At 39.9% G+C, this 22813-nt stretch overlaps 1 protein-coding gene across 2 annotated transcripts in view; it reads right to left on the reverse strand.

The window, feature by feature from the left end:
* Positions 1 to 22813, reverse strand: part of ARIH2 (ariadne RBR E3 ubiquitin protein ligase 2) — a 45551-nt gene that overhangs the window by 18208 nt on the left and 4530 nt on the right. Inside the window, exon 3 of one of the 2 annotated variants that reach the window (XM_065885075.1) lies at positions 22133 to 22472. In XM_065885075.1, the coding sequence (XP_065741147.1) occupies positions 22133 to 22381 (249 nt within the window). In that variant the 5' untranslated portion in view covers positions 22382 to 22472. Of the gene's footprint in view, positions 1 to 8095; positions 8135 to 22132; positions 22473 to 22813 lie in introns of those variants that run through there. The other variant, XM_065885077.1, reaches the window with a different exon arrangement.

Raw genomic sequence — 22813 nt, forward strand, 5'->3', positions numbered from 1 at the left:
GGGGAAAGTCTTCCACTCTTCTTATATGTCCAATTGTGGAGAACAAAAATCTTCCAGCAGAACCAAGACGAACTCTTGCTGGACTGTTTTGACAAGCAACTAACAACCGGTTAGTAGTTAGGATTACATATTATCAAGAACGACTTAAAGCTTTCTTTTATGGATTTATTTATTTATTTTTGCCTGCACCATGCAGCTTGCGAGATCTCAGTTCCCCGACCAGGGACTGAACCCGGGCCATGGCGGTGAAAGCCCCAAATCCTAACCACTAGGCAACCAGGGAACTCCCCCAAAAAGGACTCACAATGAGGTCAAACCTTTCCCAAAAGGAAAATGGGTCCAAGGTGATAACTACTGACAGCCAAAAAAACTAATGACTTAGGAAGGAACACATATGACCATGTCATGTTCAAAACAAATTTGCGGTTCCATTAGATCAATATGTAATAAGAAGATTAAAAGTCTTATTTATTTATGAGTCTAATCGAGGAAAAGACTAGAAACTAAGAACTAGGAAGTTCTTGCCCCAAAATTTGGAACCCCAAGGTAATTACAGATTAATCTGAGCTTCTCCCCACAGAGATAGAGTCCACCATTCTCTCCATCACAGGGGTCAAAGAGGGCCCTTCTCAATAATAATAGGTCACTATTTCCAGCATGCCTGGGACTATTACCCCTGTCTAAACTGCAAACCCTTAGCTGGTGGAATGTGTCCACTTTGGATACTCACAAGACCATGAGGCAAGAATAGTTAGGATGAATTTAAACAAAGACTCTCAAGAGCAGAAATAAGATGTTTTCGTATCCCCCCACCTCCTCCCCAAAATGTTAGAGCTATTCTCAAGAATCATGCTTGAAAATATATATAATACTTCAAAAGTTCAGTGGGTATAACTGCCAATATGAATTCAATTTTGGTTCACAGTTTGACAAAATGTTGATTTTAATTGCTGAATTTCAATCTATTTGGAACTGCCGACAGTGGATATACTATTCTTTATACACATGTACCAGGCAATATAAACTCCCTTGTCGCCAAATTCAACAAACATAACACCCCTCTTGGTCTCTGTGATGAGTCTCGCAGAACCTGTTCAGGTACACTAAATGTGCTCTTCCTCCTGAATGTCCATCTTGTCATTGGAGACATCATACTCCTACACCTGCATCAGCATTTTCCTCTATGTCGCCCTCTTCCTTACCACTCCACCCTCTTCCATCACCACCATTCCACTGCACAATCTCTAGTCCTGCCTCTCCTAAACACTTCCATCAGAAGGGCTTCACTATCACCTGGACAAAGGAAAGGTATCTTATATACTGACAAGCCAGTGTCTATTGTCTGCCCGCCACCCCCACCCCCCGCCACCCACAGCCCCCAGGATGAGTTTCCTAAAGCCTCCATGTAACAATTACAATAACAGACTATTCTTAGAGCTTTCACGTCTTACCAGGATCAGTCCCAACCTGTTTAAAACCCATCACTGCTCTCCAGTACTGACAAGATGAACCTTAAGCGTTAGTCAAGAGTCATTAGGACTCACTGCAGAACCACTGCCCTGAGGAGTCCAGCAATAGACCAAATGATTCCAGCAACCCCAAGAGGCTCCCTGACTGTTCTCTGCCAAGCATGCCCTTCTTCTTCTTATACAGCAAATATTTGGAAATTAAAGAACATACCTCTATAAAACCTGTGTGTCAAGGAAGAAATCACAAGAAAAATTAGAAAATGTTTTGAACGAATGATAATGAAAATACCACATAATAAAAGTTGTGAGATGCAGCTAATATAATGCCAAGAGGGAAATTTACAAATGTAAGTATTTATACTATAAAAGGTCCAAAAATCAATGACATAAGGGCCTACCTTAAGAAGCTAGAAAAAGATGACAAAACTCAAAGTTAAAAGAAGAAAAAAGATAAAAACAGAAATAAAATCCAAAACAAACAGTGAAAATCAATAAAGTCCAAAAGTTGATTCTTTTTTTTTTTTTTGCGGTACGCGGGCCTCTCACTGCTGTGGCCTCTCCCATTGCGGAGCACAGGCTCCAGACGCACAGGCTCAGCAGCCATGGCTCCAGGCCCAGCCGCTCCACAGCATGTGGGATCCTCCCGGACCGGGGTACGAACCCATGTCCCCTGCATCGGCAGGCGGACTCTCAACCACTGCGCCACCAGGGAAGCCCCCAAAAGTTGATTCTTTAAAAAAATCAATAAAGTTGATAAAAACTTTAGCTAGAACAATTAAGAAAAAAAGAGAATACAAATTGCCAATAACAAGGGTGATAAGAGGGACTATCCCTACAAATCTTACAGGTATTAAAAGGAAAATAAGAAAATATGAATAATCAAATGCTAATAAATTTGATATCTTAGATGAGATTGACAAGTTCCTTGAAAACCACTTACCAAAACTGACACAAAATAAAAACTGAATAGCTCTATATCTATTAAAGACATTGAATTCATGATAAAAAAATTTCTCACAAAATGCCAGACCCAAAAGTTTTTACTGGTGAATTCTATCAAAACTAATATTAAATAAAAACTTCAGAAACTAGAGCAGGAAGGAATACTTCTTCCAAACTCACTTATGAGACTAACATAACCCTGATATAAAAACCTAACAAAAATATAAAAAGAAAATTACAGATAAGCCTTATGAACAAAAACACAAAAATCAATCCAAATATTTTAGCAAATTAAATCCAGCAATATAAAAAAGGCTGATTTAACATGTGAAAACTCCTAAGACAATTCACTGAATTAACAAAATAAAGGCAGAAAAAACCCAAATGACCATTTCAGTAGATGCAAGAAAACTCATTTGACAAAATTCAATAATCATTCAAGACAAAAATTCTTAGCAAATTAGGAAGAAAAATGGAACTGCCTGAATCTAATATAGGGCATCTATGGAAAACATTATACTCAATAATGAAATAGTGAATGCTAAGATCAGGAACATCGCAGGGATGACCACTCTCATCATTTCACTTAACATTATGAAAGCCCTACCCAGGGCAATAAGGAAAGGAAAAAAAAAAAGAACACACACACAAAAGACATAAAAGATTAAAAAAAGAAGCAAATCTGTCTCTATTCCTAAATAAAATGACTATTTACACAGAAAATCCTAAAAGAATCTACAAAACTAGTAGAACTCACAAATTTTGTAAGATAAAAAAATAGAATGCCAATATATAAAAATCAAAAGTATTTCTATATAGCAGCAAACAAATGAAAACTAAAATTTATTTATAAATATATTTTATTTAACCCAATATATCTAAAATATTATTTTAATCCATAGAAACTAATGAACTATATTTTACATCTTTTTTCCATCTAAATCTTCAAAGTCCATTGTATTCAGAATTACAGTACATACCAATCCAAACTAGCCATATTTCCAGTGCCCAACGGCTACATGTGGTCACAGCTACCATACTGGACAACATAGCTATAGACTGAACACAGCAATCAAAATTAATCAAAATCAGGGACTTCCCTGGTGGCACAGTGGTTAAGAATCTGCCTGCCAATGCAGGAACATGGGTTTGAGCCCTGGTCCAGGAAGATCCCACATGCCGCAGAGCAACTAAGCCCGTGTGCCACAACTACTGAGCCTGTGCTCTAGAGCCCATGAGCCACAACTACTGAGCCCGCACGCCACAACTACTGAAGCCCATGCACTCTAGGGCCTGTGCTTCGCAACAAGAGAAGCCACCACAATAAGAACCACGTGCACCACAACTAAGAGTAGCCCCCCCCACCACAACTAGAGAAGGCCCACATGCAGCAAAGAAGACCCAACACAGCCAAAAATAAATAAATTTATTTTTAAAAATTAATCAAAATCAAAGCAGGGGTTTTAACCACTGGACAGCCAGGGAAGTCCCCAAAGCAATCTTGAAAGAGCAAAGTTGGAGGACTTACACCATCTGACTTCAAGACTTACTATAAAGCTACAGTAATCGAGACAGTGGGGTACTGGCTTAAGGACAGACATATAGATCAATGGAACAGGATAAAGTCCAGAAGTAAACTCATACATTTATGGTTAATTTCCACAATGTAATTCATTGGAGGATAGGATAGTCTTCAACAAACGATTCCGGAGTAACTGAACATCATTATACAAAACAAACAAACATAGAACTTAGCTGTTTAGTTCATGTCACACAAAAATTAACTCAAAATAGTTCACAGATTTAAATGAAACTGAAAACTATAAAACTTCTAGAAGAAAACACAGAAGAAAATCTTTGCAACCTTAGTTTTAGGCAAAGATTTCTTAGATATGATACTGAAAGCACAATCCTTAAAAGAAAAAATCTGATAAACTGGACTTCAACAAAATTAAACGTTTACTCTTCAGAGGATGTTATTAAGAAAATGGAAGAGACAGGCCACAAAATGGGAGAAAAAATAATTGCAAATCATATACCTGATAAAAAACTTATTTCAGAACATATAAAGAACTCATACAACTCAATAAGACAAACACCCCAATTTTTCAAAAATGGGCAAAAGATTTGAACAGACACTTCACAAAAAAAAGTATGAATAGCAGATACACACAAGAAGAGATCCTCAATATTACTAGTCATTAGGGAAATGAAATGCAAATTAAAACTACAAGATACTACTTCACACTCACTAGAATGATTATAATCCAGAAGACTGACGATACTAAGTGCTAGCAAGCATGTGGAGAACCTGCAACACTTATATAATGCTGGTGGGAATGTAAAATAGTAGAGTCACCTCAGGAAACATTTTGGCATATTCTTAAAATGTTAAACATACATTTACCATATGACCTAGCAATCCCACTGCTAGATATCTATCCAAGAGAAATGAGAACATGTCCACATAAAACCCTGGATATAAACAATCACAGCATCATATTTCATAATAGCCAAAAACTGGAATCAACCCAAATGTTCATCAACTGATGAATGAATGGATAAACAAAATGTAGTATATATCTATGCAATGGAAAATCATCATTGGGCAATAAAAGGAAAGCATTACTGACATGTGATACAACATGGATGAACTTTGAAAACATTACGCTAAGTGAAAGAAGCCAGACACAAAAGACTACATATTGTATGATTCAGTTTATATTAAATTTCTAGAAAAGGCAAAACTATGCAGACAGTAAGATGATCAGTAGTTTGGTGGGACTGGGAGTGGGGACCAACTACAAATGGATACAAGGGAACTTTCTGGGTGATGAAAATGTTCTATAACTTGGATTGTGGTGATGGTTGTATATTTGTTTACATTTACTAAAACTCTTCTAACGGTACACTTTAAAATGGATGAATTTAATGGAATGTCAGTAATACTTCAATAAAGCTGTTTAAAAATAAAGCTGATAGGGGCTTCCTTGGTGGCGCAGTGGTTGAGAGTCCGACTGCCGATGTAGGGGACGCGGGTTCGTGCCCCGGTCTGGGAAGATCCCACATGCCGTGGAGCGGCTGGGCCCGTGAGCCATGGCTGATGAGCCTGCGCGTCCGGAGCCCGTGCTCCGCAACGGGACAGGCCACAGCAGTGATGAGGCCCGCGTACCACAAAAAAAAAAAAAAAAAAAAAAAAAAAAAATAAAGCTGATAGATATATAATAAAGTAAATGCAGCAAAAAGTTAGCAACTATATAATCTAGATGGTATGTAAATGGATGTCCACTGTACAATTCTTTAAACTTCTTTGTATATTTAAAATTTTCCATGAAGTTGGAGGGAAAGTTTGCCAAATTTAATTCAATGGCAATCATATGCATAAACAAATGTCACAATCAACGGAGGGTTGACCCTTACACTACTGCATCAAATAGTTCATTTTGATCTTTTACTTACTCTTCGAAATGAAAATTTTCCCTTCAGAAAAATTTCCCTTCAGAGTTTTTAACATAATTCTGACCAAAGGTTAACCGATTAGGCAATGTGAATTTTAGAATAAATAGGTCTGTAATGCCAATAACTTCATAACACTATGGCTCCCTCTAAACCTCCCACACCCAGCCTTCTTAGTGTTCCATTGGATGCTCTTCTCCCGGTCTGTCAGCTCAAACTGTTGCTGTTCCACAGGGCACAACTCTCAGGCCTGCCTTCCTCTCACTCCTTGGCCTGTCAGCTCAAACTGTTGCTGTTCCACAGGGCACAACTCTCAGGCCTGCCTTCCTCTCACTCCTTGGCCTGTCTCTGAGCAATTGGATTTGTGCCTAAGCCTTGGTCAGTGTGAACCTAAGCCCCAAAGATAAGAACTTCTCTCTCATTTTCCCCAGGGAGTTGGGGAAGGGAGTGTGAATGATCAAAGTGGGGGAGGGAGGGCAATTAGTGGTATAAAGTTCATCAAAGACTGAAGGGTGCCCTCACATCCCTGGGTGGTCTAGAGAAGGTTTTCAGAGTCAAAGATGAGGTCAGAACAGAGGCCAAGTGTAGCCCATCTTCCTTGCCTTTTTTCCCTCATTCCCTGTGCCCTCAAACCTGACCCACAATGGGTCAGAAGACTCTGTAGAGCTTTCTCTCCAGCTTGAAAGGACTGTGGGGTCACCTCTGTTGTCATCCACCCTGGACATTGCTCTGTATTGCCAATTCAATTTGGCTTTGTTTTGCCATTATATTTACAATCTCAACACCCTTAGATGGTTTTCTGATCTTTATTTCAGGAAGCACTTGGCTACATGCATGTCAAAAAGGACTTTGCTGCCGGACATCACTACTTCCCAAAGGTTGCAGGCAAACTTCTGTCATCCTCCATAATGTTTGGGAGAGACACTTAAGAAGGTATTTCCCAGATAGAGGCCCTCAAAACATGTTCAGCAGTTACCACCTGTTCACAGATACCTAAAGGACTAGACAGCTGCTGGGGAGTTAAGTTCTCCTTTCTGTTTTTTAACAAAGAATATATAAAGCGTGCACACAATTCTATCCTGGCTTCATAAGCAGGGCTTTGGGGGGTGGGTGGGTAGGAGTTGGACCTGAGGGGGAAAATCCAGGATATGAGCCAATGATGCTAAGATTTTCTCACAGAGATGTAATGAAGTATACATGAATATTTTAACTGCTGTTATCAGCAAGCAGTTCCTGACATGGTTAACAGCACACAACGTCTACAACCTCAGCACTTCGTTAGATATTGTCTGGAGGCACTTTTATTCCATGATCTAAGGGCTTCAGAGACTAGAGAAATGAAATAGTGTAAACATCAGCCTGTCAACTTGGAATGGAGACCACCTTGATAAGATAAAACTTCTGGATCTATGTGGCCTCTGACCCACTCATTACAAGGAGACAGATGCAGGATTACAGGAACTTAGATAAGGCAACTCCAGCAGCAATCTGGTTATTGGGTTATATTTTAGCATTCTTTTAGCATTCCTATAACTTGCTGCCCCACTCTATGTTTCAATTTCATTGTATGTATTTTCCCTATTAGGTCCCTGAGCAGAAAGCTGACTGTGGTGAAATTATTTTTCAAATCACAGGACCCTAAGTCCACCTGAAGTCTGTTAGTAAATGAGAGCCACACATTTCTTTTCTGGTTTCCACCAAACCCTTCCCCGATAAAAATTCAAGTAAGTCTCTTATCAGAATTTTATAACTTAATCATTGGAACATTTTTGATCCCCTGACCACAAAGAACTTAAAATACTAGAGGGAGGTAAATCCTGCTACTGAAGGAAACGATAAGTACATACAATATTCTGGACTCTTTCAATACATCGCCAACATCTATCTTTGGGAAAAATGTCTTCAGAATTTCAGGAGATTTAACAAGTCATTACTTGATATCCCAGAGAACCTGTATATTTATTATTCAAAATAATGCACAGGACATGCTAATTTTATGTAAGGATCAAAGCACATACTGAATAGCCTCCATTCCTGTCAACAGTTCCCCAAGGAAACCCCTGAACATGGTCAGTTGCTTCTTCATCTTTTTAGTCTCCTGTAGCTGGTTCAAGCTGTCCAGCCCTTGGGGACAAGTTAATAACACAGCTTGCAGATAGATTTTTTTCCCCCAGAAAAAAGAAATTCAGCAGCCCACCAAAATTGTCACCAGCCCTTCCCACACTTACCAGTGCCATAGGGAGGATGCAGCTGATGGCAGTGAGCATCAACGGCCTGAAAAAATACAGGTGGTAGTTTCAATTTTTATTTAGAATTCTTACTTGCCAACTGCCTGAAATCTTTTAAGGCTACATGAATGGGTCTCCATGCCTCAGCCTGTTGTTAAGCCACTTCATGGTCCAATCACATTTGTCAACAAACACTAGTGGTCATTCACTAAAAAGCAGAGATGAAGGAAAAGAGTGAATTGTTGGCCAGCTTCTGGGCCTAGGGTAGGAAGGGACATGATACAGGAAAACTAGCCTAAGGAGATCAAGATGTATGGATTTTGGTCTTGGAGGGTAGAGGGTGAGGCAAGAAAGTACTGAAGGAATAAGAGAAAGAAGGTTAAAGCACAGAGACAAAGGAGTAGGTGAACACCAGCCTAGAATGGGGCAAAATCAGCAGTGGTGGTGGTGGGAGTAGGGTCCCAGAGTGCCTATGACCTTAGGCAAGGTCTAAAGTCTAATTTAAGTGGTGGGCCTTCACTTCTCCCATACTTCACACCTTCATACTCTCAGCCTCTAAAAGGTCAGCTCTCAGGCACCCGAGTGTAACTTTGCTTCCTTTACTTTCTCTCCGTGGAGGGAGGGCTGACTTGTAATTGAGGCACCCATGTATTACAAGTGCTTTAAAAACTCTGATTAATAAACACAAATTTGAAGATTTCTCTCCAGTCTATCCTTAATTTAGTCCTGTTATGGTCTCTTATCATTAAAATCAATACCAAAAACACCTAAAGACCTTACTAAAGTTATTTATGAAAAATACAATAAAGCAAAAATACGAAAGTCATCCATTTCTTGACCATGAGGGTAATTTTTTTATTATGAAAAATTCCAAGCATCTATATAAGTGAAGACTATAATGAAACCCATGTACCCATCACCCAGCTCCAACATCAACTCATGGCCAGGTCCACTGTATCTGCACCCTACCTATCCCCTACCCTCTAGATTATTGTGAAGTAAATCCCAGCCAGCATATCTTTTAGGTTTGCATTTCAATGAAAATCTTCTGGGAAATACTTAGTACAAAAGGCTGATTACAGCCCCTTCTAGAATTCTAACAGTTTTCTAGGGGGATGCTATATATAGACTGGATGATTGTAACTTCAGTGAACCAAGGTCATATCCAGTAACCACAACCAAAAGAAATGCAGATAGGAGCTGATAGCCAATGAACTACACATAGTAGGACTAAAAGCCAAGTATCCTACCATATTCCTGCAGCTATAAACCCATCTTGTCCGTAAGTGATTTCAAACAATGCTGTCTTCTCCAACTACTGCTATTGTGAGGAGACAAAGGAGAGGGAATACCAAATACCTCTAGGCAGTTCCAGCTAGGTCATCTCTCTTCTCCAGAGGACACCTCATAGGCTAGCATATCTTAGTGACAAAGCCACAAACACCAACAGCATATTTCAAAGGCAGAGCCACTGACTGCTGTTGTTAGCTATGCTCAAAACATACATCACATTTTTATAACTTTTATGTTTATGTAAACCTCCAACAGAATAGAAGCTCCTCTCTGAGGGAAGAGGTTTTTAAGAACACTTTCCTTCTCTGTCATACCTAAGCACCTAGAACAATACCTGTGCCAGTACTAGGTCCTATATGCTAATGTAACCCTCTGCCCGTCTCCTATGGTCTAATCTCAAGCCACTGCAAATCCACAGCCTCCTCCAGAGCCCAGGCAGGCACCAAAGCCTTCCAAGCCCTCAGGGGGTACACAATCTAGCTGGAGAGGCCAGATACAGCTCCAGAAGGGAGGGTTAAAAAAAAAAAAGAAAAAAATGGCGGGCTGAGAAGCCTTCTGAGGGTGACACGAACGGCAGAGATGCTGACAGGAGGTTTGAGGAGGCAAAAATCAAACATTAGGCAGAGGAGCAACAGGAAAGAAGAGTTCAGGCTGGAATCTGGAGAAATCAAGTTTTTCAAGAGAGCAAAATAAAATGGTGCTTTCAGTGGGGTATATCAGAAAATATGAAATAGAAGTAGAAAAGGTTTTATTTATTTATACCTCCTTTCTTTCTCACCATTCTAAAAAAGGAGGAGACAGAAACTAAAGGCAAAGAGATCTTTATTTTATGGTAGAGGTTAAACTATTTTTTCCCCATCTTTCCTAGCATCTATCTAAAAGTTAAGACAACAGAAGACACTCAGAAATACTTCTTTTATTGGGAATCAACAAATTCTTTACCTATCCCAATTACCACTGAACAAAAAATAAATCAAATGGTTCATAAAAAGCACTTTGATGAAAAGGAACAATACCTGCCTCTCTGTCCTGCCCCACCCCCATCCTCCCAGTCTTCCCATCCAGGAGAAATCTCTCCCAGTCATTTGTCTGGGTTCTTCTGGTTGTTACCAACATCGCTGAGTAGGCCCATAATTCTCTACCAGACTTAGCTTACTTATACCACTCGCTACCCACTCCCATCCAAGCCCCAACTTTTTGATATTAAAATCACTATTTTCAGTTCCTCTATCTGTAGCCTTTGTAATTTTAAGTCATTGTTTACAGGGCCAGAATTGCATTTTCTACCCTGAGCTTCCAATGTCACAATCCTTGGCCCACTCAAAGAAGAATGTTTGTACATCAGGCACAAATACATTATCATTATTAGTTGCTGCCAATCACTCATACTTGTGCCATAAGGAGGGTTTGCTTTATATTTATTTGGCTTGTGATTTTTTTGTGTGTAGTTTTTCTGCTTTGCATGGGAATTCTATTTCCCTTGCCCCTTGTGAAGAGACCTATGGTTTCTTCACCACATCCCACCCATCTTCCAGTTTCTTCATTCTATCTGTTGCTGGAATCCACCTCACTCCTATTCCTGAAGAAATTTTTCTTGGATCGCACCAAGTTTCTGTTCCAATCTGGGCTGACCATTTTCCAGGCCTGTTACACAGCTGAACAAGAGACTTTTCACTGGACTACTAGGTTAGTTCAATCATTTCTTTTTTAAAATTAATTAATTAATTATTTTTTGGCTGCTTTGGGTTTTCATTGCTGCACGCGGGCTTTCTCTAATTGAAGCAAATGGGGGCTACTCTTCTTTGCGGCCCACAGGCTTCTCATTGCGGTGGCTTCTCTTTGTTGTGGAGCACAGGCTCTAGGAACACGTGGCACGTGGACTCAGTAGTTGTGGCTCGTGGGCTCTAGAGCGCAGGCTCAGTAGTTGTGGCACACGGGCTTACTAGCTCTGCAGCATGTGGGATCTTCCCAGACCAGGGCTCAAACCTGTGTCCCCTGCATTGGCAGGTGGATTCTTAACTACTGCACCACCAGGTAAGTCCTCAATCATTTCTTCAATTTTATTTTTCTGTTTTTTGATTTTCATCTTGAAGTAACTACTTCAGAAAAGGTACAAGGGACGTAAATTCTGGGAGTCGTTGCACATCTGAAAACAAGTTTATTTTTCAAGGACAGAATGCTAGATTCAGAACTATTTTCCCTCAGGACTTTGAAGGCCATTGCTCCACTGTCTTCTGGTTGTAACTGCTGCTGCTGAGACATCTGATTCCCATTTCTTTTAGAAGACCTGATATATCTTTATGGAAACTTTTAGAGTTTTCTGTCTATCCTTGTTTTTCTGAAATTTCACAGGGACAGTTCTGGCAATGGGTCTTTCTTTATTCTTCTGGGCAATGAACAGACCCTTTCAATATGAAGACTCTCCTCTCTTTGGCTCCTGGAAACTTCCTTCTTATACTTTTTAATATTTTCTTTCCTTCAATTTTTTGTTCTCACTTCCCACAAATCCTAGTAAATGCTGGATCTCTGGCTTGAACCTCCATGTCTCTGTTTTTTCACATACACTTTTTGCCTGCATGTTGGCTTTACATTGAGAGATTTTCTTGATTTTATCTTCTGACCTAACTATGGAATATTTTTTAACTTGACAAACCCATAATTCATCTCCACAAGTTCTTTTTATTTTGATTTTCTTCCTGATGGCATCTCTGATTGTTTTATAGATGTCACATCTTCTTGAGTATCTTGGAAAATACTAAATAGTGCACTTTTAAAAACAAGCAAAATTACCTACTGGTCTGTTTCAGCTAAGGTCAATTTTTCTGTTTCTCTTTCATTTTGCATGTTTTCCTGAAATGTCTGGTAATTCTTGGTTAGCCATTCACATTAAAAAAATGAAGAGTCACCCAAAAGGGGGGATGAAGTACTGACACATGCTACAGCTTGGATGAACCTCAAAAACATTATGATAAGAGAAAGCAACACAAAAGGTCACATATTGCATGATTCCATTTATATAGCATATATAGGTAAATCCAGAGACACAGAAAGCAGGTTAGTGGCTGCCAGAGATGGGGCGAGTGGAAAGTAACTGCTTAATGGGTACCAAGTTTCCTTTTGGGGTGATGAAAATGTTTTGGAACTAGATGCAAAAGATGGTTGCACAACACTATGAGTGTACTAAATGCCACTGAATTGTATACTTTAAAATGGTGAATTTTATGTGAATGTTACAATTTTCAAACAGGGGGCCTCAGGAAATGAATCCTAGCTCTGTGTACATGAACAGACCTGCCAAATGACAGGCTTTTCTTTAGGGTAACTGATCAGGGGCAGCAATTATTCAAGACTCAAAGGCTCCCAAAATGACAAATGAAGAGAACCAAATCTTACATTCTCTAAGTGCCCTATTTCTCCCCAGATTATCCAGATTATTTTGCCGAGAGACCAAGTGAGAGCAGGGCTGACTGTTCTACATACAGACCTTTAATTAATCCCCCCATCTGCAGCACACTTATCTTTCCCAGTCTTAGTCAAATCAGAGCCCACAACCTCTTCAAAGACATGTTGGACAAACTGGCTCCCACGTACAATGATGTCCCACATGCTCCCCCCACATGTTCTCTTTGTTAATATGTGTTTATAACATATATATGCCTTTACTTTCATTTTCATGGTTATTTAAAAATGGAGGAGCACCTCCATATTTACCTCATGCTCTTTAATAATCTCTTTTCCTGTCCTCCCCCCAGCTCTCCAGGCAACCATTAATTCACTTTCCAATAGATAAGTTTGCATTTTCTAGCATTGTATATGATTGAAATAATAAATTGTTTATTTTTTCCCCTGAGTTTCTTCATGCAGCATATTTTGAGATTTATCAATGATGTTTGTATGAGCAGCCCACTCTTTATATTGATGACAGTACGCTGTTCTATGGGTATGCCACTATTTGTTCATTCATCTGTTTGTGGATATTTGGGTTGTTTCCAGTTTTTGGCTATTGTAAATAAAGCTGTTACAGACATTTGAATACCAAACAAACAAAAAAAATGGAGAAGGGACAAACGTATGTGAGGGCAGCCAACCATCTTGAAGCAAAGACTTCAGGTGTTCTACTTACGTCATAAAATAAAAACCCTTTAAAACATTCACATTGTATTTATGATCGCAGATACTATTAGTCAGTTTTACAGCTACTCATTATCAACATGGACATAAGGACCCACTTTTATTTTGGTAAGGAAATATGAAGTAATGTTTAGACATCAAAAATATTACAGAAAACCTACCCAATTTGTGAGTATAGGTGGGCAGTTTACATCCTACTCTCATTCTGGTTAAAAAACCAGTACACTCTGAATGTTGGACATATCTTTTCAGCAGACAAAGAAAGGATACAATCCTCTCTCCTCATTTTGATAACCTGAATCATTTCATAATTTTTTTGTACTTCCACATGAATATAATGTAAAATACCTCACCTCACCTCTGAAGATTGTTTTATTATATCTGCACGAAATTCAGTCTTCTGTATGAGAACTGCCAAAACTAATTCTGACATGCACACCAAGCTGGGAACCACACATCCACTAGGTATATATTATCTGTACTTAAAAGTCAGCTGGCTTCATGGAAGCCCTTCAACAAGCATGTCTTCTGTTTACAAACATGAGCACACAGAGTAGAGCCTCGGGGTTAGATTCTCAACTTTTGCAATTATTGGCCTGGGCTTAGACAGTCAGATCAACAATAAGCAACACTTACTGAGAACAGAACATAACCTGGCATTTTTTGCTAGATGCTGTTATACAAAGAAAAAACATGGACCTCTATCTCAAAGAGTTCAATCCCTGGCTGACAAACAACTAATTTTCCAAATAGCATAAGTACATACCAAGAAACATGCACAGGGACTTCCCTGGTGGCGCAGTGGTTAAGAATCCGCCTGCCAATGCAGGGGACACGGTTTGAGCCCTGGTCCAGGAAAATCCCACATGCCATGGAGCAACTAAGCCCGTGAGACACAACTACTGAGCCTGTGCTCTAGAGCCTGCATGCCACAACTACTGAGCCCATGTGCCACAACTACTGAAACCTGCGTGCCTAGAGCCTGTGGTCCGCAACGAGAAGCCATTGCAATGAGAAGCCTGCACACCACAATGAAGAGGAGCCCCTGCTCACTGCAACTAGAGAAAGCCCACGTTCAACAACAAAGACTCAATGACAAAGACCCAATGCAGCCAAAAATAAAAAATAAACAACTTAAAAAAGAAAAAAGAAAGAAACATGTACCACAAAGTGGTATAGAGGCAAGAGTGTCTGACTGTGGAGATCAGAGAGGGCTTCATGGGAGAAGGGAGTCAAGGGTAAATGCTCAGTTTCCAGCTTGGTAGATGGTGGTATCACCAATTAAGATAGAGAATCCAGAAAGCCACGTTTGATGGCACTGGAATATTTTTTGTAAAACGTGGCAAGGCTATATACAGACTGGAAAATGATGGTGAGAGCATTGAAGAAACCAGTAAAAGTCTAAAACAACGGAAAAAGGAAATGAGTGGGTAGAGCATGTACTGGCCAGGAAAGAAACTGCTAGTCACAGAGAGCAACATTTTCAGATAGAGACCACTCTTTGTTCATGATTATAAGAACAGCTCTGTTCTCCTGTTAAAATCTCCAAACAAACCTCTCACTCTTCCTGCCTGTACTTTCCTCTATTTATGATTGGTAACTTGTGGTTATCACAGTAAAACCATTTCATGTTTATAAAGGCTCGTGATAGTTTAAAGAAAAGAGAACACAACGTAAGCTTCAAATTCCGACAATTCATGACAGTTTAATTAATCAAGCCACAGGCAGACACATTTCAGGACGAGCAAGGTGAGAAGCTTCCTGCTATCTCAGTCTGTACCTTTCTCAAATCTTTCCTACAACTCTTCACTCTTTCGAGCAGAGAACTCTAATCCTTTGAATTTTTCCTAGAGCAGTAGGGGAGTGATATTGGGACAGAGCAAAAGTTAAAGTAAGGAGGTGCTTGGGAATTCCCTGGCGGTCCAGTGGTTAAGGATCCACACTTCCACTGCAGGGGGCACAGGTTCGATCCCTGGTTGGGGAACTAAGATTCCCGCATGCCATGTGGCATGGGGGGAAAAAAAAAAAGGTAAGGAGGTGCCTTAGTAACAAGGATCCCCAAATCAACTAAGCTCAGCACTTCATTAAGGAGTGCTGTCAATGCAGGCACAAGACCAACCGCTGCAGTTCATCAGAAATGTAGGAACAAAAGACAGGCTACATTCCCCTATAATCTTTTCCTAGTCCCAATTCAAAATTCAATTTGTGTTATTTTTACTTTTATTATCAGTAGGCCCCAGGAGAAGGACACTAGAGGCTTTGGATGAAGGCAAAAGAGTCCAAGGTACATGATTCAACTACCACACACACACTCAGAAGCATCGGTCAGTAATATGTCACCCAGAACCTTCCACAATGTGGCTCCTACCCTATGACTCAAAATGCACAATCCTGAGAATGTTTTAAGGACCCACAGCAAACATGTGAAAGCAATATTCTCCTTATTCAACTCTTGCCCTGCTTCTACCATGACCATGTTTGAACACTCATGTGCCAGGCACTTTATATGCATCATCTCACTTAATGCTGTGAAGAAGGTATTAATTATCATTATTTTATAGATGAGGAAATTGAAGCTTAGAGATGTTGAGAAACTTGCCCATGGTCATGTTATATTAAATGGCAGAAAAGGAACTGGAACCTAGTTATCTGACCACTAGCCCAGGCTCAACAACACAAAGGCCACATCCATGAAAATACTCACAGCAATATAACCAGTCCCCATAACTGTAACACATAAGTACTCACCTAAATGCCCAATGGGGAAAGCTTGAGAAAATTATGGTTCAAGAACAAGATGGTATGTTATCCCTAAAATAACTAATGAGGATGAAGTATAAACAAGAGGAAATGTCTGAAATTTACACAAAAAAATAGAATATATAAATACATGTACATAATGATTACTAGAATGTACTGTTGCCCAGATCAAGGATTCTTGTCTATTTTGTTCACAGCTATTTTCCCAGTGCCTGTAACATAGTAGGTGCTCAATAAATATTGGTTGAATGAATGAATGAATTGCAGCACAGTAATATTATCTATGAATAGGGACAAGACCTAAGGATAATAAGCAAGGAAGAAAACTTTTATTTTACATTAATGGAATTATGAATGATATTCTTCAACTGTATTAACATCTCAACAATAATCATTTAAATATAAATAAGTTCAGGTTTAGGACAACTGTGGAATTAGAATCACCCCTTGATTACAAATGGTTTACACGGTTCCTAAGGTAGTGTGAAAGTACAAGAAAAGACCAGAATGAAAGCTGGCCTTGAATCTGATGAAGAGCTTCTTTTCTGGAAGGCAGTGAGCATGTTGTGTGTGATGCCAGGTACACAGTGAGGACACAAAGTCAATGATAACAATAACCTTTCTAAGCTGGCAAGACAGGGACAACTCTAGCACTAGCTGCACTTAGGCAATTCTCAATGTCACTCTGGACATTTCTCATCTCCCTTTAAAAAATAAATTTATATACCAGTAAAACACAAATCAGACTTCCAGACTAAAGTATGGTGAAGTATGGTCAACACATCCACTAACAACCAACTATTTGAAACACAGGAATTTAATCTAGATTCTGAGATACAGGCATGCAAAGAAACCTGACATCAGATCATAAAAATAGAAATCAGATGGCTGTTCAGCACACAAACATTCAGTGTTACTAGGCCCAGTTTAAAGATACTTTTCCATGAGTAGTAACAAGAAAACAACCATTACTTGGTTAATTAATGAATGTATAAATAAAAGTAAAATGTTTTTAAAATTCAACTATACCAGAATACAAGAAAGTTGATTTAATAAATAAAGTTAGTCTTTTCCAGATATTATACAAAAACTCAGTGCCACTTGAGAGAAAGGATAAGTATAAGGTATTTGTTGTTAAGAATATTAACTGTTTATGTTACAAATGACAAATGCATAGAAACCGGGTTGTTTTGAACAAGGGACTATAAAGACTCCTGCACTTAAAGTCAGAAGTCCTGAAAACTCATGATTCATCCACGAAAGGGAAAAATGATCCACAGAAAAAGAACTCTTGAGAGATTTTCCAGTCATATTTTGCTGAATAGCAAGCACTAGATCTTAAAACAAATTCAAGCAAGAGGGTGGCAGAATAGAGTGTTCTAGGGAACATTTTCCCAGCTCTACTACAGTTAATACAGCAATTTGTAAAGCAAGAACTGTAGTAAAAACACTCATTAATAACCAGTTTACTTCTCTAACCCTATTTGAGGAAAACCAGGCTTGAGAAAATGAGCAGCACAGTTCAGCACTGAAGTTTAAAAAATCAAATTCTTCCCTCCAACAGTAAAGACACCTTAGGCTGCATTCATGATCCTCTACATTTTATTCTTTTTTACCTATACATCTTAGTCTCCCACTCCAGCCCAGAAGGTAACTTCCCCATCCCCATGCTTAATCGATCCGTGGACTTTGGTTACTTGCACTGCTGCTGCACCCTATCTTGAAGTTTATCCTATCAGCAGAAAGCTCAGATAGCTCACGGTAGCTCCATGGACTAGATCTAGCCCAAAATGTACTATTTCTTCTCCTTTCTGAAGCATGAGCAGGGCTCTGAGCAGCAACACTCTGCCTCTCCCGCCCACAGCCCTGACATGCTGCTGAGAGAAGGCGCACACAACGTGGGAGACGCTTCCAGCCCATCACCAATGAAAGCCAGCCTGGGCTCTCTCTGGGGCTCAACCATGCCTAATCTCCTTCTTAGGCAGCCTGACAGCAAATGCCTCATGAAATTCAGGGAACAGTACCAACAGGATTCACTGAATGACAAAATTATTCTAAGTTAACTATAGCACATTTTGCAATAAAAATGCGTGTTATTACTAGAAAAGGCCTCCCCTCATCTATAGCAGCAATAATAATCTTTGTGTAAGTTTCATATAAAAATACAGCACGTAGGGTTTCCCTGGTGGCACAGTGGTTAAAAAACCACCTGCCAATGCAGGGGATATGGGTTTGAGCCCTGGTCCAGGAAGATCCCACATGCCGTGGAGCAACTAAGCCCATGTGCCACAACTACTGAGCCTGCAAGCCACAACTACTGAGCCCACACGCCACAACTACTGAAGCCCACACACCTAGAGCCCGTGCTCTGCAACAATAGAAGCCACCACAATGAGAATCCCACGCACCACACCGAAGAGTAGCCCCCACTCACTGCAACTACAGAAAGCCTGTGTGCAGCAACGAAGACTCAACACAGCCAAAAATAAAATTTTTTTAAAAGGTAACTTTGTTTTCTTTAAAGACTGAAATATCACTAAAGTATTCGTCAGAGATTTTCCCCCTCTTACAACACAATCCACCTCACTTGGCAATCATTTCATCTTTCACGACTATTCCATTTGTATAGGATGTTAGCTCATTCCCTAAACAATGCTTCTGTTTTGCCATTATTTGAACATCAGCAGTCCCAACCGCCACCACCCCATAACAGATAAGTATTTTCTCTGTTGTCTATCCTCAGTCCGGGATCTGATTTTCTGGGCACTTTCCTTTCTCAATTAATGATCTTACTCAAGGACTGGTCCCAGAATACATACAGGAAGACTCTCTGACACCAAGGGCCCTCACTAAACCAAAAGCCCAGTGTCCCAGGCAACTGGCAATTTTCTACCCAGGCAACTGGCAATTTTCTGCTTAAGAGACTTCAAATCCCAAAAGGTAACAGAAGGCTTAATTTTGTTAGGCTACAGCTAACCGACAGGCAACTGCCAGAACACAACAAAATGAGTAACACAGATCAGTGGAAAATTGATGCCACTCCTCAAACTTAGCTTTTGTTCATGGACAGCTGCTCATAAGGCTCTAATTTTAAACCACGTACATATCACATTTCCTACTAGCTGAATAACACCTAAATCATATGAAAGAATTAAATATCTCAATAAGTCACAGAGTTGTGCAAACAGCACCATGACCAATGAGGGAAATCAGTACTGACCTGGGTGATGACTACTGAGCTCCATTCTCAGAGACACATGCAACAGGGGAGTGAGAGTAGCCAAAGCACCTGTGAACACCATTCTGTAAACTCAGCACTTAAATTATTTCCTCGTCTCAAAAAAATTTTAAATACAAAAATAAAACCAATGCTAGTTTTTAGCCAGCCTGAGAGAGGAAGATTGTGTGTGATTACTTCTCCCTTACTCTTAACCAAGCTATTTCTGCCTGTTGTCTTTGGTCAAATTCCTGAACCACTTAAAACACCACTGAGCCCCTTTATGTGCAGCCAAGCCACCAAATGAGCCAGGACGTTTGCCCCCCAGCCCCAGAAAGGAAATGGTGTTAACATGCTCCTCAGTGAGGGAGGGAAAAAAATCCATCTTCTACTTCTACCATCATCTAAAATTTCATGGATTATTTTCCTCTTTGCTTCATTTTCTCTTTAACCCTTTCCTGAGGTTTCAACTTTCTTCCATCTCTCTTTGTTCATTCATCTCTGTTCCAAGTTCTTTTTGTTCTACTCTTCATGATCTTGAGGGACAGAATAATGCCCTTTTACGACAGTAGAGAATATACAGCAGGGACTAGGAAATCTAGCTCACACCAATAACATCAGCTACATCATCAAAAATTGACAAAATCCACAAGTATCTCAAAATTATTCAATACCTATTATGGATGTAACACTATGATAGCGATGATGGGAGAGAGAAGGTAAAATGTAGTTTCTGCCCTCCAGGAAGTAACAATCTAGTTGGAGAGAACATGCAAAAACATGTGAAAAGGTAAAACAACATGAAGCAGTCAGAAGACTACACTATACGATGTAATAATCATGGGCTGTAACATTTGGACACTGGGACCAAAAGAAACAACCACTGTGTTCTAAAGGGTCTTGAGGAGGCTCACTCAGGGAAATCACAAGGTAGACTCTGAAGCAGCCCTGAGGGTACTAAAAGGTGAGGAGATGAAGGAAAGGCTTTCCAGGGGGCCGACAATATGACAGCCTAATAAAAAGGAAGGACGTAAAATGGTAAATTTTATGGATTTTACTACAATTTAAAAAAAAAAAAAAGGAGGAAAGGGCCTGTGCCCCTCAGCTGTGCCCCGCTCTAGCAGGTCAGGAAGTCAGCGCAAGGGGCTGGACAAACTGAGAATTCCTACGCATAGATGGGAACATCCTGGTGAACTTAGTCAATTGATACCGTCCAGAACCACACACCTGACAATTTTTTTTGTAATTTTGAATACCAGGACTATGTATAATATGGTTAAAGTAAAAGAAACTAGTTGACCAGATAGGGAGAGGTGTGAATAACGAGGAAGGAAAGGATCTGATGCCTCTTTTCTACCAGGGAAATGCCCTTGGAAAGCAGAGGTCCCAGCAGCTTTGTTATTGTTATGATGGAGAAATCCCAAACCCAGAGGTTCCAATGGGTCTCCATTCTTCAGAGTTTTATGCTGAGCACAAGAGAGGAAATGTGCACACTTCTAGGAGTGAGTCACACAAAAAGCTTTAGCTTTCAGCTAGTTGCTAATAAAGCCCTGAGTGTCCAAATCCAAGGTATTAGTTAGCCTTTGCCGAACACCTGGAAAAAGAAATTGCCTGAACTAGTAGATAAAGCAACTTTTATAGTAATGACCCATGGCACACCTTAGTTATTTCCATTTAAATACCAACATGAAAATTATTTGGTTGAATTCATTCCAATGTGCTCTTGATCTTCAATTTTAGCAAACAACAAAATCCATGTAACAGTTCCTAAAAGGAAGGTCAGGGAAAACAGTAAAGTAGGAGAAATTTCCCCACTTTCACATAATGGCCAATGTTAGAGGAGAAAGAAACATGCTGGGAAATTGTCTAAATGACTATAATAATATTCACATTCACAGTACATGGTGTTCTATGTGGCTATGCTATGTACTAGTGTAATATTACATAGTACAAAAGGTACATAGTGAGGACAGTAACTGGCCTGAGGTGCAAGATATTGAAAAGTATGCTAGTTTAAGTGTTAAAAATAAGGTGCTTGCTAGAATAACCAATTTTGTTAATTACTTAAAATTTCAATTTAACACCCCCCAAAATCAATGAAATACAAGCTATGAGAACTTGCTTTATTCTTAGTTATTGCTAAAATCTCTTTCAACATCAGACATTAGTCATCAGTATACGAAACAAATGAGCTCATTAGCCCAGAAGCACTGATCATTCACAGCAAACCAGGAGATCTAGGTACCTCTCTTAAGACATTTATCAGTCACCCACAGTACTATCAGTCACAGGTGATTCTGATGCTTATCCTATCTTACCTCATAAAGTTTCATAAGACTTTCTGAAACAAGTGTTAATCTATGCAGTTCTGCTTTCTACGTACTTCTGGTCTATTTTTCCTGAATCCACCCCACCCTTCCTTTCTAATTCCTAGTAGTCTGGGAAGCTGAGGACCTTAGATATGCACATATTAGCAAACAAAGTAAATGCATCAAATGTATCCAGATGATGCAACATACAGTTATATTTGGTTTCAAGCTACAGGCCATTTGATCAGTCTGAAGGAGACGTTAGCAACAGCTCATATTTAGATTTAATTGCAGGAATTACACTTGGGAATTGACAACGCTGCTCACCTTTAAGACAGAGGCTAAGCTGGTCATGTGCTCATTGAGAGCACCCTCGGACTCCTTGTAGGTCAAGCAGGTGAACTGGTACTCCTCAGGATCAAAGGCATCGGCCCCCTGCTGCTCCACATCGCTGGCTACGCCCACATAATAGTCCTCTATGTCCCCAGGGTCCTCATCCTCTTCCTCTTCCTCACAATTCGGGTCATAGTCCTCTTCATTGCTGTCAGACCCCTGGCTATTCATGTCCACAGACATCTTAACATCCAGACGAGTTGCAGATCAGGAAAGCAGTTTTTTCCCCTCCCCACAAACTTTACCACTTTCTCAAATGCATTAGTGTTTTTGTCTTCTAAGGGAAGAAAAGAAAAAAGTAAGTGTTACTTACTTTCACTATGAGAAGCTGTAACAGAAACCATTCAAGAATCAAAATGGCATAGCCCTGGTCCTATCCCCACTGTGGCCTATTCCAACTCTCCCCTCATACAAGAAACCTCACCACCATCTCTATGCCCAGGCTTTTCTGCCCCTTTCCTGGAGGGGCAGAAGCAGTTAACAATGGTAACTTCACATGAAGGGTCTGGCATGAAAGAGTAAGGCTATCTGCTCTATGTCAAGGAGTTAAATTCCCATAGATTTGTCCTTCCTGCCACGGTCCTTAAGAGAGGAGTACATTCCCACAGCTGGCTG

The sequence above is a fragment of the Phocoena phocoena genome, chromosome 10 (genome assembly GCF_963924675.1).
Source record: "Phocoena phocoena chromosome 10, mPhoPho1.1, whole genome shotgun sequence".
Classification (NCBI taxonomy): domain Eukaryota; kingdom Metazoa; phylum Chordata; class Mammalia; order Artiodactyla; family Phocoenidae; genus Phocoena; species Phocoena phocoena.